Genomic DNA, 19,199 nt, shown 5'->3' on the forward strand with positions numbered 1-19,199 from the left:
AAGGCTGAAGTGGAGCCAGGGACTTAGTGGCAGTGAGGACAGTTTGCTCACTTAAGACCATGGTGAGCTCCCAAAGCACAATACTTGCTCACAGGCACACACACCTGTGGGTTTGGCAGTCAACTCCCCAACAACTCAGGATCAGCTTCATACCTGTTGTCTATGATGGTTCTTTGTTTGCAATGGTGTTTGTTTTTATAACAAAGTTTAAAATAATGGTGTTTAATGTTTCAAAGCATGATTTCCTTTTCACTTTCTCCTGCTACATGACTCAAAGACCAGCTAAGCAAAAGAGACAGTGGTGCCCAGGACAGGGATCCACCACGGTGTTGCTTGAATTGTACAAAATAATGTTGCTTTATATAACTTAACTGTAAATGTGTTAGCCATTAAAACACCATAATGAATTTAAAAAGATCAGTGAATGAATGTACTCTTCTAGGTTAGAGTGTATATATATATGTATATATATATATATATATTTTTTTTTTTTTTTTTTTTTTTAGTTTGGCTGCAAAAGCAAAGTTCCACAAGATATGTGCCAAGACACAACACAGCAGCAAGATGTCTCCAACTCTCTCTCAGCAAACCTCACAAATAACACCAGAAAATGGATAGGCAAGCCAGAAAATATTCCCCATGTAAAAAGTTAAAAACTGTAATTGGAACACTTACAGTTTACAAGTTTGACAAGCACAAGCTTCATTTCTGAATATGACAGTCCTTGCAGATTGCTATTGGCTCTGGCAGCTGTGGTCACTGACACTAGTTACAATGCACTTTCCAGGGACACAAGGCTGCAGTCTGTCCAGAGCTTGCTCCTGGGGAAGTGATGAGAATCCGGTCTACATGGCCCACTGACCTATGTAGTCTGTCCTGCTCCACTCATTTCTCTCCGGTGATGAAGAGGTGAACGTTCTTTGGAGACTGCAGCATCTGTGCTGCCCGCTCGACACCAACCACAGCAGCCAGCCTCTGGGCATCGTACTTGGAATAGAGCACAGTGCAGGTCCAAGTGGCCTCCTCTCCTCTACTTGTGGCTCTCAGCATATTACAGACCTCACTGTAGAAGTGAGGATAGGTTGGCAGTTCGTAGAATATCAGGTTCCTGATGCCTTTTATTGTGTACCTGAGGGAGAGGGAGGGGCATGATGAAGCCAGGAAAGTGGTGCAGCCAATGGCTCCCCAGGGAGATGGCTCACTATGTTGCTAGATGCCAGGGGTGAAAATAAGAGCAGAAACCAAACACAGAAAGATACCATAGAGTCAAAGGGTTTTTTGTTTTTTGGTGACAATGTTTCTGAATTCCTAATGCAGAGTTTAATATAATGGTAATAAAAATTTGTATTTTTAAAAAATGTTTTTTTTTTTTTTGAAACAGGGTTTCGCTATGTAGCTCTTTTGTTTGTTTTTCAAGACAGGGTCTGCCTTGGCTGTCCTAGAACTTACTAGTAGATGAGGCTGGCGCCGCAAACTCATAGGGAACCATCTGCCTCTATCTTCTTCTGAGTGTCAGTTTTAAAGACTGCACCATGATGCCTGAGCCAACCTTAAAATATGTATTACTTATTTATTTTTACGGGACAGAATCTCACTGTGTAACCCTGGTTGGCCTAGAATTTGTGATATAGGCCAGGGTGGCCTCATCTTTTTTTCCCCCCCCCTCCAGTTTTTTGAGACAGGATTTCTCTGTGTAGCTGTGTAGACCAGATTGGCCTCAAACTCAGAGATCCACCTGCCTCTGCCTCCAGAGTGCTAGGATTAAAGGTGTGTGCTGCCACAACCCAGCCAGGGTGGCCTCATATTACAGAGATCTGCCTGCCTTCCAAGTGCTGGTGTAAGCCACAATATCTGACAATTTTTAGACTACATTTACACACACACACACACACACACACACACACACACACACACACTTTTTCTTATTATGTTTGTGCATGTACACTGTGGCATGTATGTAGCAACCTGAGAGTGTTGGTCTCTTTCCCTAGTTGGTCTCAATCCCTGGGGATTGAACTGAAGTGATCAGACTTGGTGAAGCGTGTCTTTACTTGCTGAGCCATCTCACTGGCCTAATTGATTCTCTTTAATCCCTGACTCCCAACACATAGGATCTCATGTAACCAGACCGGCCTCAAACTCATGTAGCTGAGGCTGGCCTGGAACTGATCCTCTCACCTGTGTGAGCATCATAACATGCCTAGTTAATCAAAGTATTTGTACTGATCATGGGTGACTATATTTTCTTCTAATATCCATCTCCACATTCTGAACATGTAATAACCTCAGAAGTGGGAAAACCAAAGAAAAAAGAGAAGCACAGTCACATTCTTAATAAATCTGTTCATAGGAATAGAAACTTCCTAGAAATAGCAGGTCGAGCCTGTTCAGAGGCATTGCATGTGATTCTCCCATCCTGAGCCCCCTTCCCTGTCCTACTTTTAGCTGCATACCTCCCCCAGTTGTTAATGTACCAACCCTTTAAATAAGCCTAATCCTGACAGGATATCCATGTGTCTGCTTTCCCTGCCAACTGATAAAGACTATGATGGAGGGAGGGAGCTGCATTCCAAAGCTGTTTCTGTATGATGCAAACACAAAATTCATCACTGCTAGAATCTGGACTCACACAAGTGCAGGGAGGACCCCGCCCCACCCAGAAGCCATTTTGAACGCCACACTGCCTATATCTAGTTTCCAACTTGTCCACAGCTTAGAATCTTCCCCACTGCAGTAAAGGTACAATGACCCATCTTGGAAGAGAAGTCATAACCAAACACCCTTCATTCTCCTCTTCTCAACACTATCAACCAGCCAGTGGGATACTACTATGACAAGCAGAGCCAGCCCAGCAACTTAAAGCACCTCAATCCTGTAACACAAGGCTTGCAATAAGGAGACTGATGTTGGGCACAAATACAATGAAGGCCTTTATCAGTCCCTGAAGAAAAAAGCTAACAAACAAAAAACCAAAGCAAAACAAATAGCCCCCTATTTATAACCTCATGTGTACACATAGATATACATATGCTTATAATTATGGATATATGACCCAAAAACATGCAGATTATACAAGGTTATCCAAGACAAGAGCCAATCAGGGTAAGGACTGTTGCATACCTTCCCCTAGGGTTCAGCCCTCCCTCCACATAAACTCATAAAAAGAACCCTGGAAAAGAAGCTGAAGCCTGTTTCACATGCTTGTTACTGCTTGCTCCACCCTGAGTAGTGTGTTCTCCTTCTTTACTTCTGCTTTTCTCTCTTATTCAACTCTGTTGTCTGAGACACAAAGAAACTAGACAATGGAGTCACAGAACCCTGAACGCCCTGTAGTAACACACACACTGTGATGCTAGGCTGAGCTCAGAGGCAGTGTCTGCCTAGCACATGCAAGGTCCTGGTTCCATCTCTAGCATATGCCTTCAGGTGCTTCCTCCTCTCTGGTTAAAAACAAAACTGGATCCAAAGTAATTACAGGCTACATTTTCATCATCTCCTTGATAACTTTTTTGTTTGTTTGTTTTTTAGAGATAGGGTTTCTCTGTGTTGCCCTGGCTGTCCTGAAACTTACTCTGTAGACCAGGCTCACCTTGAACTCACAGAAATCTGCCTCTGTTTCCTAAGTGCTGGGATGAAAGGTGTGTACCATCACACCAACCAACCAACCAACCAACCAACCAACCAACCAACCAACCACACACCCATCTACCTTCCCACCACCAACCCACCAACCCTTGTGGCTGCTCCAAAAGAATAGAGACAAGGGATATGTGCACAGCCCCACAGAGCCTGTCCAGGCTTCTCAGAGGTAGAGCCCATACTGTTTTACCTTTTGTAGAAATGGAAGCGTTCCGTGAGGAGCAAAAACTGCTTCTCTCCTTGGAGGAAGAAGTGACGAGCCCTGGAGACCCCAGACTTCTGTGTATACTCGCAGATGTGTGTGAAGTTCAGCTCTTCCTTCTTGAAGTAATTTCGGAGACGCACAAAGTCAAAGTAGGAGGGGACATAGATGAGTGTGTGGGACATGACAGCATCCCGGTACTGAGGCAAAATCTTGTTTATGAAAAAGTGAAACCTGATTAGGAAAGGCCAAGGACAGGGTTAACAGTCTAGAGCTGAACCTAGAGTAGACAGTAACAGTGTTGTCCAGCAAGCCACAGCCAGAGACTGACTTCTTTTCAAAGACTATGTAAGGATAAAACTTAATAGCACATAGAAAATGAGGTGCTCACACTAAGTGTAAAGGCAGATCCGGTGCCATATATGCCAGAGAACTGGTGCAGTTCACTCCACACTCCTTATTCATTCAACAGCAAATGCCCTGCCTGGCTATCTAGCACATGCCAAGCACAAGAGGCCCATGCCTAGAACATGCTAAGCACAATAGGCCCTTAGAGGGCCAATGTGGAGAGAATTAGACAATCAGCTCTTCTCTGAAGGGCTTGCAATTAAGTGGAATGGCATGGAGTATATCAGCCCACAGCAGCATGGTGTGATTCTGCAATGTCTCAACAGAGCACCGGCTTCAGTCCCAACCTTGCTCCTAGCTCTGAGACTGAGGCCAAGCCCTCATTTCTCCCTGGCTTGATTCCTTCTCTGTCATGGTTGAGTTCAGGTCTGGTACTTAACTTGGTAATCAGTTAATTCCTAAAAGCTACAGAATCCAGTACTAAACACGCAGCCAAAGTCAGATCTCTCTGAGACCTACAGGTGTGGGTAGGGTTACCTGGCATCAATCATTGAAGCAAGATCTTGGGCTTCCATCCTCTGGAAGACATGTGGGAGCTGCACCAGCACGTGACTAATGGAGCCTGTTTTTGGGACATTCCTCACTGCCACCTACCAGGAGGCAAGAACTTTAAGCAGGCGTCCTTTGCTGATCATATGCCATCAATTCTGCTACTTCATGACCCAACAGGACACAGGACTCACCTGGCCTTGGGCATTGACACAGTGCTTGCTGAACACAGAGTTGATCTGGGCATCCTGCAGGGCACCAAAGAGCAGGGTCTGGCGGTAGTACTTGGACCAGTTATTGAGGCTCCACATTCGTACTCGAGAGAAGTCCACCCCATGTGAGTCCAAAGGCAGCAGGTTCATGTGATTCATCAAATGCTTGGAGGAGCACACCACCATTAGTGTCTACTGAACATGTGAGTTGGGCACCCATGAGATTTATAACCAACCCATCAACTCCTTAATCCCACGGAGTATGTATTACCACCTTCTAGTGACCGCAGAAAAGTAAGGCTCAGGTGGCAACCCACTCAAGGTCAGCTGAACACTCCAGAAGAACAGGCACCAGCCACCGGAGCAAACCTTTAAAGGGGATTTTTAGCATGGTGGGGTACCATGAGTCAGGAGGATCCGAGACCAGCATGGTTACAGTGAGTTTAGCATCAGCTTAGGCTGCAGAGTGAGACTGTCTCAAAAGAACTACTGAAGGGACCAGGAGGGCTGATGGGGTGAACATGACAAGGTACAACACACATGCATGAAAGGCTCACATGAAAAAAATCGAAACAATAAATCAAAAAAAATAAAAACAGGAAGTGTAAAGAAAACAAGACTCATACAGAAAGGAATTATGGAATGCAGACTGGCCACTCTTGGGGCTGCTGCCTCAGACTTGAACATCAGTGACAGGGACGGCTTAGTGACACACTCTTGCCAACCATGCTCAAGACCCTGTGTTCAATTCCCAGCATGGCAAACAACAGAAACTAAACTAAAACCCTAGTGACCCAGAGCCATGGCATTTGCTCTCCCTCAAATTAGAGAATATGGTGGCTATCAGCAGACCTTTCTGCATAAGCTCAACCTGGCCTGGAATATTGCAGTCCAGTCTGGCCATGCACTTACTGTAATCATCCCGGTTCGGCCTCTCAAGGGCCAGGCTTACAGGTGTGAACTACAAACCTGTCCATTTCAGCTGCATGTTAACACACTGCAGGATACACTCCAAGGGTCATGAGCTCTATGAGTTAATTTTTCACAGCTATCAACTGCCTTTGATGTACCCCAAACTGCCCATAAGACTCTAAGTGCTTAGGTGGAAGCTGAGGTGAGCAGTCATCTGCCTTACAAATATCACAACTCTGTAATAAGAACAGTTCCATGGTTGTCCTTTCACCCGACAACCAAGAGCACCCCATTGTGTGGAGAAGAGAAACTAGAACATAAAGAAAGACTTCCCATAAACAAGGCCCATGTAAGACATACTGGTCAGGGCGGAGGCTGAGGTGGTGGCTCAGCAGGAAAGAGCACATGCTGTTCTTCCAGAGGACACATGTTTGATTCCTACAACCCACATCAGGCAGCTCACACCACCTATAACTCCATTTCCAGGGGATCAGATGCCCCACATCATACATGTGGCATACAAGCAAGCAAAAAAAAGAGAGAGAGAGAGAGAGAGAGAGAGAGAGAGAGAAATAGAGATAAACTAATAAGAACTACTAGCTGGATGTGGATGCACTGTCTATAATCCCAGCACTGCAGGTGCCAAGGCAGGAAGACAGGTTAAAGGACAGCCCTTGCTACACAGCAAGCCTTTGCCCTCTCCAAAAAAGAAACTTTACGCAATATTTTTCCATAATTGACTACCCTATTGGTATAAGAACAACAAAACAATTTCACAAGCTGGAAGATGTGAGTAACTTCCAAATCGAGGGATTACAGCCCCTTTGAGACACAGCTGGATTAGACACATGCCACAAACAGTTGTTTTCAACTAAAACCATCCAACAGGTACTGAGCAAGCATCCTGTCCTTTGAAAGGGGAAAACTGGTCATTACCAAGACATGTTCCCAGTTCTGCATCAGGTAAATGTCAGCCTGGTCGATGATGAGAAGCTCAACAGAAGACAGAAAGTCAAAATCTCTCTTCTTCTCTCCTTCTCCACCAATAATGGTTCTCAAGCCCAGCGGGGAGGCGATAAGGATGTCGGAGGAGTAAAAGGGGGCGTAGAGACGAATGCTCCTCTGAAGTATTGCCACTCCTGAAAAACACCCATGCCAGCTGTACTGCTTGTCACCCTGTGCTATTTCCTAGGCTGGGCGTCCTTCAAAGAACAAACATGAACTTCTACTCCCCAGTTTCTTAATTCCTAACCACGTCAATAATGCAGCAGACACTCAGTAATGTCTGTGAATGAGGCCCAATGTCACAAACAACGAACACTTTCCCAAGGACTTATAAAAGTAAACAAAGCTAAGTAAGACAAGTACAGACATGAAAGCTAGAAAGTGTCAAAGGTGGGGTAGGCACTATACAGACACACAGGATGGAGATCCAGTCTTTCCTTAGCCTCCTCCAGGTGACCCCACCCAGTGTCTGTGAGTCCCCACTCTCTGAGAAGTCTGAGAAGTCAAACCATGTCCACAGTAATGCACAAGGCCTTTCTACACTGTCTTGAAGTCTCCACCCACCAACCAAGGCAAGCATCCTGTCCCTGGTAAGCAGGAAGTCTCAAGAGCACCCAGCTCTGCTAGAATACTGAATCAGGGACCCCTCCAATGTCCACCTTACAGGAGGCATTACCAATCCTGAAGTGGTCATCAATGTTGCCCACAAACACAGCTTCATAATCCTCGGGCCTCTTCAGGTTGGGTGGTCTCTCCTCCGGATCGGAGCCATACTCCCCCTGAAACCTCTTTTTGTTGCTTACAATGATTTTTTTCTTGCTGTCCCCCTCTAGGAGGCTGATGAAGAGCTGAACCACCCGAAGGGCAGCTTCCCGGAAAGGCACCACTATAAGCACCTGGGGGTGGGGGAGTGGAAAACGGCAGGTCAGAGGTGAATATCTGAGCAAAAGGCCTAGTTCAGTACCAGGAGCTAAGTGTCCCCTACATCCACATAAACACATCCTGTGAACTTTAGTCCCATGGCTCAATGGGAGACATTTCTCAAGCAAAACTGGGAAACAGCTCTCAGTATAAGGCAATGCCTGCAACAGCAGCAGAAACTCAAGACAGAAATACAAAGGTCTTTGAGAACAAAATAAAACCATCTCAAACAAATGTACAATGTTGTGGTTTGAATCCACAGGCTCATGTTTGAATGCCTGCTCCCCAGTTGGCAGAACTGTTTGGGAAGGATTGGGAGGTGTGGTTTTGTTGGAGCTATGTCACAAGGTAGGCTTTAGTTTTAAAAGACTCCTGCCACTGTGTGTGCCTCTCTCAGGCTCATACTTGTGGATCAAGACATACGCTATCAGTTGTTCCTCCTGCCATAGTTGGTTCACCCTCATAGACTCCACCCCTCTGAAATGGTAAATCCAAGTAAATGATTCCTGTTATATGTTGCCATAGTCATGGTGTTTTGTTACACCAATAGGAAAGTAACTGAGAGACTGAGTAAGGAAAAAAAAAAAAAAAATAGGATTAACACGCCACTATTTTTCTAGTATATTCTCTAGAACAGTTTGTGAAACCATTGATGACACACTTCTGAGTTGGAGAAACTGGATTCAATTTTCCAAGCCTCTTAAAAATGCTTATAGATGGTGCCCGGGAGATGATTCAATGGCTTGGACACTTGCTGCTTTTCCAAGGACCACACTTTGATTCCCAGCAATCACATGCTGACCCACAACCATCTAACTCCAGTTCTGGGGGGATTTGGCGCCATCTTCGGACTTCCACAGGCATCAGGCATGCATGTGGTGCACACATACATGCTGGCAGAATACTCACACACATAAAATTAAATAAATCTAAAAATAAATGCATGAAGTTTCTGCTGAGTGAAAATCAGAAGATGCTTAGCAAAGAGCTAATTTCTAACTACCTGCCTTTTATATTCATGTAAGAAACTCAACAGTACAACTCTACTCAAACCAGGAGCTTCCAATCGTTAGTTAGGGCAATCTGCCCAATTCTCGTACAGTGCACAACAGAGACAGGCAACCTCCATGTCATGTCCATGCATCTGAGGCAGCCTCCTAGAAATGTAACCAGCTTGCCAAAGCAGTAAGTAATTTGCCCCATATGCCAGCCCAAGATTTCAGAGGCCAGATTACTGTCCTGTTGGTGACATTAACTAAGTGTCCACACTGTTTCCACAGCTGTCAAACAAGAAGCCAGACTAAAAGAACTTTTAAGAACCACATAAGCATTTACTCCCTTGAATCCTGTTGAGTTCAATGAGCATCTGAAAGCATGAGCTTCTTCAGGAGACAGGGGAGAAAACAAGAGAACAAGGCCTGGCTCCTCTCACGGCATCAGGAAAGATGCAGATATAAGTAAATCCATTTTCTTTCCCAACAGTCTCAAATGTGTGGACAGAAGTGAATCTATTTCTTTTCCCATTAGAACCTCAAATGTGCCAGAGATCAGGTTTGAGAGCACAAGTATACAAAGTCATTCCTTTAAGTATTAGGAACTTCACAGAAGAAATGCAGATCTGTGGCTTGAAGGTTTTTGTGTATGTGGCTTGGTGGAGAGCCAGATTCTAATACATCTCTGCTAACCTTTCCCCCATTCTCTTTAGCAGGGTCTTCTGTGAATCTGGGTCTGTCCATGGCTGTCACATACATGGACTAGATAAAACACTAATTAAGGCACCCATGAGCCAAGAGTCACTAGGAAGAGACCACCCACAACAAGGTGCTTATGTGTGTTACGGGTTCATCACTGAGAGCATCTGAAGCCCCTTCACTGTCCTGCACTGCCTGGCTCACTCAACTGCTCATGTGAGGATTCTCTAACCAGTCAGCTGTCCACATGCTCAGGACTCAGCAGCAGTACCTTGAGGACAAAGCTGTCAGCTGTATCACTCACCTTAGGCCTGGTTAGCCCTTGGTCCCTGAAATCATCGTCCTCACCCACCCCAAGTTTCTGACTCCGACGCCTACTGTTGTTAGCCAGCACTTGGGCATTCGCTTTGAGGACATGGTTTATGGCATGCAGGCAGTACACATGGCGGACCTCTTCTCCATTCTTCAGGGCAGTTCTCTCTGGGTAGAACAGGTCCCGGTAAGAATTCATAATTAAGAACAGCTCTTTCTGGAGTGGGGTAAAGGGGCTATTTGATTTTTGAGGACCAGATAGAAATTGGCTATTGGTCTTTTTCCAGGTAGATTCTAGAGGCTTCTGAAGATGAAGTGACTTTATGTCAATATCCTTTGGAGGTTTAAATGTTTCCATCTTCTGGAACTTTGATGAAAAGACAAGCTGTCCAAGGACAGGCCACTAGGAGCAGACAGATCAAGAGTTGGTTAGGCATGAGTAACAAACCCTGATACTCACACAGTACTTGATGATTCCCAGATCATCCCATCAGCCCCACCTAGCCCAGCTGGTTGGTGACACACACACACACTCCAGCGTAGGGAATGCTGGGCCTCATGAAGCAAGAGGGTCCAGACAGACAACAGTGACACAAAAGGTGTGCAGTCTAGAGCCTGACTTCATATCTGAGCTCTGCCTCTAGTGTTTCCCTCACTATCCCGAGGATCACATCTGGGAAGAATCAAAATTCCTTGGCAATTTGCTATGTCACAAGATGTGACACTAAAAGCTCTGCCTTGTCTCGGAACTGATTCATCCCTCCCTTCCTTAATCTCCACTGCTTCCTTTTTCTCTTTTAGATATGTCTAGTAGAAAGTCCAGGGATGCTACTTTGTGAAGTATGTTTAGAAAGTCTTCACGTAGAAAAATTGCTGATCTAGAATTAGAGCAACTTCGGCAATAAAAGATACGGTTCCACTCTGGGTGATGCCAGTGACTCAACAGTGAACCATACACCCCCAGAGACAGAGATGAGCTCAGGAGGTTAAGGGATCAGCACTGAGGAATGTGAAAGCAAATGGGCATGGTGAAAAGGAGTAACAGGTGTGGTGGCTCACACCTTTAATCCCAGTACTGTGGAGCAGAGGCAGACAGACTCTGTGATCTGAGGCCAGCCTGGTCTACATACCAAGTTCCAGGCCTGCCAGGACAGCACAGTGAGACACAATTGATAAGACACAGAGTGCCAGGGTGTCCCACACCCTACTGAGCCAGTAGAAACGGGATCCTACAGGAAGACAACACTGTACAGTGAACCCAAGTCTAGGGTAGATAGAGGACTTGCATGCATGAGTTCCAAGCAGCAATAGATGGCACCTAAGTCCACTTTCTGGTTGTGACACTGTACTGTACTCTGTTACCTGCTACCAGGGGCAAAATCAGGAAAAAATAAAGAAAAAAAAAAAAAAAAAAGGTCAGTCTCTAGCTGACTTATCATCATACCTCTATATGTTATCTACAAAATCAAAAAAAGGGGAAGTCAACTAGATCATGGTGTCATACCTATAACCCCAACACTTGGGAGGCAGAGGATAAGATGACTGACACAAGCTCTAAGTCCGACAAAACGAAACTCACTATGGATAATATATGCCAATAAACCAAAGAGCACAGTTTTTTTTGTGGGGTTTTCCTCTGTGCCTGGGAAACCAAACAGCACTTACTTCCAGCTGCTGGGTAGTTGGCGAGCTTGAAGCAGCAGCTTGAATCTCCTTGTCTTTCAGTTCTCTGTTGACATGTTGTTGAAACGGATCTAATTCAGAATAGAGCAGTCAGCACAGGCAACAACGGCAGGGCTTTCTAGTCTGAGAGTGACAGACTCATCTCTGTCACCTCTGAAAATGATATGTTCATCTCTAGTCCCTGCTGAGACAGACACACTGATCTTCCTGGTGTCAACTCATCCTACCTGCCAACCCCACTCCCTCCCCCAGCAATCAAGGCTTAGTAAAGAGTGCCTAGCAGGCTGGCCACAACATCCCAGCCCAGAGCCTCACCTGAAGTTCAGGCCTCAACCACTGCGCTTGAACACATCTCTTCAGTGATTTCTGAACTACACAACCCTAAGTTCTGCTTTCCCTTCTCACCTCTGTCACCTGCATACTATTCCTTCAGAGAAAAGTGCCTTGTGGGGGGCATCTACTGCACCAGGCAAAGCACTGGCTCCAGGCAGAGATTAGGCTCCCACCCCCTGGACACTCACACTCTTTACCCTTACCGTGCCTCACCAATCCACACAAGCCAGCACATGTTCCTGTCCATCTGGAACATGGCAAGATTCCCGAGGGCAGGCTCTATGGCTTCTGTGCAGCACTGGAGGGCTGGGGCAAGATGACTCACTCTCACCTTGGGATGCTCTTTGGGAAGAGCTGTTGGCTCCACTGTCCTCTTCCAGAAAATTGGTTTCCAGGCTGAACAGTGACTCGTGTTTCACATCTGTGAACTCCTCTGCAGATTTCTGTGACATATCAGGTGGTTCTTTCCCATCTTTGTCTTCAGGGCCATCAGCTAGGGACATACCTGAAATGTTAAAAATCATTTCTTAAAATTGTCCGGGGGGATGTGGTAGAGCCTGGTCAACAGTGATTTCCACACCGCCAGATCAATAGTGAAACCCTGTCTCAAAAATAAACAATTTACTCATACTTAAACGTTGACAAAATCAAATTAAAACACTGATGCTCATTGATATTATTTGTTTGTTTTTGTTTTTTTCCGGGGCAGGGTTTCTCTGTATAGCCCTGGATGTCCTGGAACTCACTTTGTAACCAGGCTGGCCTCTAAATCACAGATTTCCACCTGCCTCTGAATCTTAAGTGCTGGAATTGAAAATAAAGGCTGCACCCCCTCACCAGGTAGATTTTAAACAAAAATCAGGTAATTCAGAAAGGAGGTGACCTTTCAGAATTAAGCCTCACCACAGACCTGGGTGATGAAGCCAATCCTGTAACTAAGCTGGGCGTCAAGCCTTGGGGTGTGCCTGAACGATACTTGGGGATTATTAGATTAAATTCATGCTCCCATTGGTGGACTTCTGTCAGGAAGCAAATGACTATTTTATGTTTTCAGACAGGGTCTTCTGTAGTTTAGTCTTGTTGTTAGCCCACTAATAGTTCAGAATGGCCTTGAACTTCAGATTCTCCTATCTCCATCTCTTGAGTGTTAGGATTACAGCCCTGTTCCATATTAGCCTAGCATGTGCAGTACTGGAGATGGAAACCAAGGCTTTGTGTGTGCTAGGGAGACACTACCCACTGTGCTATATCCTGGTCTCCCAGTGTAGTGGGCCTCCTCCCATACCTGGAAGGCTTGGGTAAACAGAGGAAGCTGGTCTACCCTGAGAGGAAAACTTCCAGCAGATTGCCTCTGAACTCTCTTGGGGTTCCTGCTTGATTGCCTTTAGACCTGAAGCATTTAAAGTCCGTTAGACTGAAGGACTTGCTTTGCCTTCACAGTCACAAGAGCTAATTCCCTAAAACAGATTTCTATCATAATTATAGGAGTTACTCTGAAGAATTCTAACATACCCAGTTCTAGAACTTACTCTAATAGTGCACCAAGATACACACAAAAGATGCTCACAGCAGCCTGAATTATAAGAAATAACAAATGATACGTTTGTCAAAGGAGTATTCAATACTGAATGCTATATGTCCAAGAAACTACTATGAATCCAGAGTTATATTACAGAGACAGAACTCAGCAGTACAGCACAGGTAAGAGACATGAGGATCAACCCCCAGTACAGCAAATTTACTACAATAAAAAGGGAAAAAATTAAACAAAAAACAAACATCCACAGTATCTTACTGAAGAACCAAAATCACATGCATACATACATGTACTGTGTGTGCGTATGTGTGAACCCATGAACAAAAAAGCAATGACTATAGATTATAGATATAATATTATAAGTAGACTAGATCTTCCCACCTCTACCTTCACCAAGTGCTAGGATTAGAGGTGTGTACTACTGCACCTGGTTTTATGTGGTGTTGGGGATAAACACAGAGCATCAACTACTGTGCTACACTTGCAACCTTTTTACATTCTTGGTAGTAAATATGCAGCATGTTTATAATTAGAACAACAACAAAGTCTATTTTCTTCTAAAAAGAAAACATTAAATGCAAAGAAAACTAGAACTAAGAACCTACAAACAGCTAAGAATTTCAGCAATGTATGTTTTTGTTTTTCAAGACAGGGTCTTACTATGTAATTCTGGTTGTCCCGGCTTAGTATGTAGGCCAGGCTGGCCATGAACTCACTGATAACCACCTGCCTCTGCCTCCCAGATGCTGGAATTAAAGGCATGTGCCACCACCGCCTGGCCAACTTGGTCTCTTATTGAAGAGGAACAACCCCTTCAGTAAACTGAGCTGTCGCAGTGACAAAAATATGTTCCTCTGGTAAAACAGACAGTCTTACATTAGGTCAGAAGCAATTCCCCCAAAGAGTAAGCCAGTAGCATTTTCCTGATGAGTGGGTCTGTGTTCCCAGCAGATCCTCAAAATATAGCCAAACTCAACATGGCTGAATCTCTGCTTTGGAACCAAATGCTCTAACTCAGCCCACATAGCACAGGACATTGTGTCCTGGCAAAGAGGATAGGCCAACCTCAAAACACTCACGTTCCTGTGTCTCAGCTGTCTCTGCTGTTTTCTCTTTCCTGCCGCCATCTTCTTCATCATCTTCATCATTCATTTCTTCATCACCTACAGCACTATCATCCTCATCATCATCATCCTCTTCCTCCTCTTCCTCTTCGGAAACATTCTTTAATGTAGCAAGCAGCCTGTGGTACCCTGAAATGTGCTCTTGTTCACTCTCAGATTCATTTTCAGAATGTGAAGTATCTGAACTCTCTGACTAAAGGAAAATGGGAATGTTTTAAAAACAAAATGATTTTTTGTCACACTAAAAAATAAATAAATAAAATATTAGACATACATACTAATAGAACTTCCTTGGCCTTAAAGAAGAAAATTATGTCACATGCAAGAAAATGGATAGAATGGGAATATTTAAATAAAAAATAATAAGAGTCTAAAGGCAAATAATTTTCTCTTGCATGAGGAAACTAGATTTAAAGAACTTAGAAGTCATGAAATTAAAAAATAAAAGTATTTGGAAAGAGAAAAGGGACCAGCAGAGGTAGAAGGTTGAGGGCCAAAAGAGGGCAATGCATGTGTGGTATGAATATGATCAAATAATTATGCCTGGAAATGTCCTAATGAAATTCACTACTTTGTATAATGAATATATACTAATTAAAAAGGAAACACAAAACTCAATAAGCTTTTCTGAAAATATTACATCTCTTTAATCAAGCCCAGCAAGAAATTCACATAGAACAGTTGACCAAGCGCTGGTTCATATTAACTGCACATGGGATGAAAACTGACTTCAAACAGAATTCGAGGTTATGGGCTTTAACTTGCATCTCAGAAGTACGCTTCATGTTTCAAGGTGCAAGAGGAAAATTACAAATGGTGCCTGCCCTTGTCTTAATCTGCTGGCCCCTAGTCTACTTTACACTATATGTGTGAATCTTTCTTGGTGAATTCACCGTGGACACACCAAAAACCAGCACTCCAATGAACCTTTTCAACAGAGGTTCATATCATAGTGTCAGGGGGTAGTCTCCAACTCTGGCTTCGATTGTCACGTGGCAATTTTTACAGCGATTTATCTCCACCGCTTAAAACTAATTAAGTAACATTACTAAAATCACAGCTTACATCCCAATCAGAAAAGCACATAAATGTACCCAAGCTTTACTTTCACACACAATCTTAAAGATTAACAACTCAATTCCAACCACTATAAAGAAGAAGAAAAAAAAAGCATTACCAACTGACAAATCTGTGGCTTTGCCTCCTTTTTGGAAACCCTAAAAAAAGAACGGATAATGCCAAATTTTAGCTGCTGACCTGTTAACAATCACAAAAGTCCTAGTGAATTCTGCTTTAAGTGGAAAGGGCAGAACACATGATAATAACCAATCACTGTAAAAAATAGTCTTCATGCACTAGGGCAGAGATGACAAATGGGTAACAGGCAAGTGAGCTCAACGGCATCACGTGACCAAGAGCGCCTCAGAAACCAGCTTTCAAAGCACACACTAGGGTTCATCCCTCTTCGTGGCCCTGGCTAAGCTGAGCTCCCCTGCCTCAGCCCCCGCGTGCCGGGACTGCACCACGGATGTCCCTGCAGGTGTACCTGCAAGGCTCACCTCCGCAGCGGGGTGCCCGGCTCGCATCGAACCCGCACTCCCCCCCGGAACCGGCTCGCACCGTCCCGCGCTCCCCCCCCCCGGAACCGGCTCGCACCGTCCCGCGCTCCCCTCCCCCGGAACCGGCTCGCACCGTCCCGCGCTCCCCTCCCCCGGAACCGGCTCGCACCGACACCGCGCCCCGACCTGTCGTAGAAGGGATGCTCCTCGCCGAAGTCGCGGAGGTGCTTCTTCTGCTTCTTGGTCATTGTGCTGAGCAGCTGGCTCCGGCCGCGGCTCCGGCGTTTGCCCATAGCGGCGGGAACGTCAAGCCCGACACAGCAGAAACACCAGCGCTCCCACCGCGCAGCTGTCGCACGTGGGCACGCCGGCTTTACGGCGGTGGCGGGTGCTGTAAAGCAAAGCTGCTTTACGTCCTGCGAGTACGACGGACGTCACTCCCTGCGGGTCTCAATGCTGCCCCCTGCCGGAAGCTCCTGGAGCGCATGGGAGTGCCTGCGCATGCTTGCTCGGAGCACCAGCGCCTAGGGCTTCGGGTAGGCGTGGCGTAGCCTGCTTTGTGTTTATCTTTTACCTTAATTTGTTTTGTTTTTACTTTGGCGGGGCGAGGTTGGTGGCCTTCTCCCTCCAGGAGCTAAGAACTAAACCCAGGACCTCGCACTGGTTTTCAAGCGCTCTAACAAGGGGCTTTGCTTCGCGTTGGGATGCGCGAGTCAGCCTGTGTGGATTTTGCTCGCACAAACGGTTGTGCTACGCAGAAAATGACGGGACACTTAAGGGTGTGTGCGGGTCTTGTGAGTCAGTCTGATGAGGCAGATTGGAAACTGGTGCTTAGTAAGAAAGGGGAGCCCAGCTGGGTTGTGGTAGTGGTGCACCCCTTTAATCCCAGAGGCAGGTGGACTCTTGAGTTCAAGGCCAGACTGGTCTGTTGAGCGAGTTCCAGGACAGCTAGGGCTAAATAAATAAATAAATAAATAAATCTCGAATTGGGCTATTATACAATAGGCCCTTCGACCCGCAGGTTGATGTTCCCTTTTGGGAGTTTCGAGGAAAACCTCTGCAAAAACATCTTTCCCAACATTGTTTCTTTAACAAAAGCAGAAACACATTAGATAAACTAGCATCTTGCATGCATTATCACCAAAATGAGTCAAAGCATACTTTTAAAGTTAATGTGTTTTACCGGGATAGGAGCTTAGCTCAGTGGTAGGATGCTTAGCCAAGGTACTTCACAAATCCTGGGGTTTGATCCTCAACACCGAATAAAATAAAACAAAACAAACCCACACACCAAATAAACAAGCCAGGTATGGTGACTCATGCCTGTAATCTCAAGGAGGCTGAGGCAAGAGAATGAACAGTTGGAGACCTTATTTAAAAAAATAAAATTAGCCTGCCATGGTAGTGCACACCTTTAATCCCAGCCATTGGGAGGCAAAGGCTGCAGATCTCTGTGAATTTGAGGTCATCCAAAGTAAGACCCTTACCTCTCAAAAAATAAACCTAAATAAAAACAGAAAAGTGGGGATACAGAGCTGAGGCCTGTGTGTCAAGGATACACAGCAACAGATGAGGCTGCTTGAGACCAGGCAACACACACTTTCCTTCAAGACCAACTGAAGTTCAATGAAAATAAAGACTGAAGATCAGCACTGACCCGGACTCAATATACAGCCAGAGACACTAAAGCATGTTTCGTGTTTCTGTGGAAGATCAGTCAGGCTTTACTTAGTTCCACGTCCATTCTAGGGTCACCTGTTAATTATAATTAAGTGGAGGGGTGGTGTGGGGGGAGAGAGTATCAAAAGCCATGCAAACAGAAAGGATGGTGGCCAGCAGCTGTGGCCTGGCCAAGTGACCCATTAATAGACATCTGTCTTCTGCCTAGCTGAAAGATAAAAGGTATAAACAAAAGGCTGTTTTCAAAGTGTCCTCACAGGTTTTATGGCTCTGGTCACTGTGTAACCTGGCTCTATCCAATAAAGAATCATTGCCTTTTTTTTTTTTTTTTTTTTTTCACTGCATTCCAGGTGCCTCAACCCCACCCCGTCCCTAGACATGCAGTTTCTTGTTCTTCTGGGGATTTCAGATCAGAAGCTGGAAGCTCCAGCACTTGAGGTGACTCTTGCTCTTACCTGGTTTCCAGCATACAAGTTTAAACTGTTCCCAGGTTTAGGCAAAAATTCACCCTATCTCCAGTGAAACAGTCTGAACATTGGCTTGCTGAATGTTGAAAAGCAAGCCCCTTTCTCCCCCAAAATATTGATATTCACCTTCAACAAGGAGATCCTATGTGAGTATAACCTGATAGCTAAGAACTTAGTCTTTATCTCTATGCCTCTTGTAGAAGTTTCCTTTACACACATGAGCACACACATGCAAGTACTTCCCTAGGAAGTATTAAAAAGACAGATTTTTTTTTTCCTTCTTCCTACTCTTAGAACTCATTTTCTCTCCCCTAGGTTATTCTTTTTACATATTCAAAGTCATGCAGTCTTTTAAGAAATAATCTTCTATATTACTGTACAAAGAGAGGCTATTGGATTTTTAAGTTACTATTTCTGGGCTATTTGAAGTTTACATAAGACTCTAGGCTAACAATCGAGGTATGGGAGAAGGGTGAGAATATCCCTTAGAAGAGCATAAGGATATTTAGAAAGCTTTAGTAAATTAAAAAAAAAAAAAGAGGTTCCAGGGAAAACGTCAAATATAATCAATACAAAACTTGACAAAAGGGTGTAACAGACTTCACACACCTGATGCTCAGCTTCAGGAATTATCCACTCAAGACTATCTATCCCATTCCATATTTTGAAGCAAATTGTAGGAATTTAATCTGCAAATATTTATTATATTTATGTAAAATGCAATATGGGTATTATTTTATCTAATAACAACAGTTTTAAAATATGTTAGTCATCATTCAGATTTCTAATTATCTTATAAATACCTCATCATTTTTATTTCTATACTGTTGGTTTAATGAATTCTATAATTCTCTGTATTGCTCAGGAGTGGTTGTATATGAAAACTGACCAGATTTGTAAGACTTGGTATTTTGTTCCTATTATAAGGCAGACAACTGATTTCCTTTCTTTTTATACTTTTACCAATCATGATACATAGTATCTAAATTCTTTGTGTGAGCTTGGCAAATATCTCAGTGGAGAAG

At 44.5% G+C, this 19,199-nt stretch overlaps 1 protein-coding gene across 3 annotated transcripts; it reads right to left on the reverse strand.

Moving 5' to 3' along the window:
* Positions 1 to 206: 206 nt before the first annotated feature.
* On the reverse strand, positions 207 to 16,385 carry Utp25 (UTP25 small subunit processome component). Of its 3 annotated transcripts, none has more exons than XM_051186673.1 (12): positions 16,214 to 16,385; positions 15,646 to 15,685; positions 14,424 to 14,661; positions 12,139 to 12,312; positions 11,457 to 11,545; positions 9,784 to 10,194; positions 7,544 to 7,763; positions 6,799 to 7,001; positions 4,933 to 5,115; positions 4,727 to 4,839; positions 3,830 to 4,075; positions 207 to 1,129 (listed from the first exon to the last, which is right to left on the reverse strand). In XM_051186673.1, the coding sequence occupies exons 1-12, from the start codon at positions 16,318 to 16,320 to the stop codon at positions 886 to 888; spliced, it is 2,268 nt and encodes a 755-aa protein (XP_051042630.1). In that variant the 5' UTR covers positions 16,321 to 16,385; the 3' UTR covers positions 207 to 885. The 3 variants fall into 3 exon arrangements, with proteins under 3 accessions (XP_051042630.1, XP_051042632.1, XP_051042631.1); XM_051186675.1 differs by having other exon boundaries at positions 14,424 to 14,597; positions 16,214 to 16,308; XM_051186674.1 differs by having other exon boundaries at positions 14,424 to 14,657; positions 16,214 to 16,277.
* Between the last annotated feature and the right edge of the window lie 2,814 nt (positions 16,386 to 19,199).

This window comes from Phodopus roborovskii, unplaced genomic scaffold (assembly GCF_943737965.1).
Source record: "Phodopus roborovskii unplaced genomic scaffold, PHOROB, whole genome shotgun sequence".
Taxonomy (NCBI): domain Eukaryota; kingdom Metazoa; phylum Chordata; class Mammalia; order Rodentia; family Cricetidae; genus Phodopus; species Phodopus roborovskii.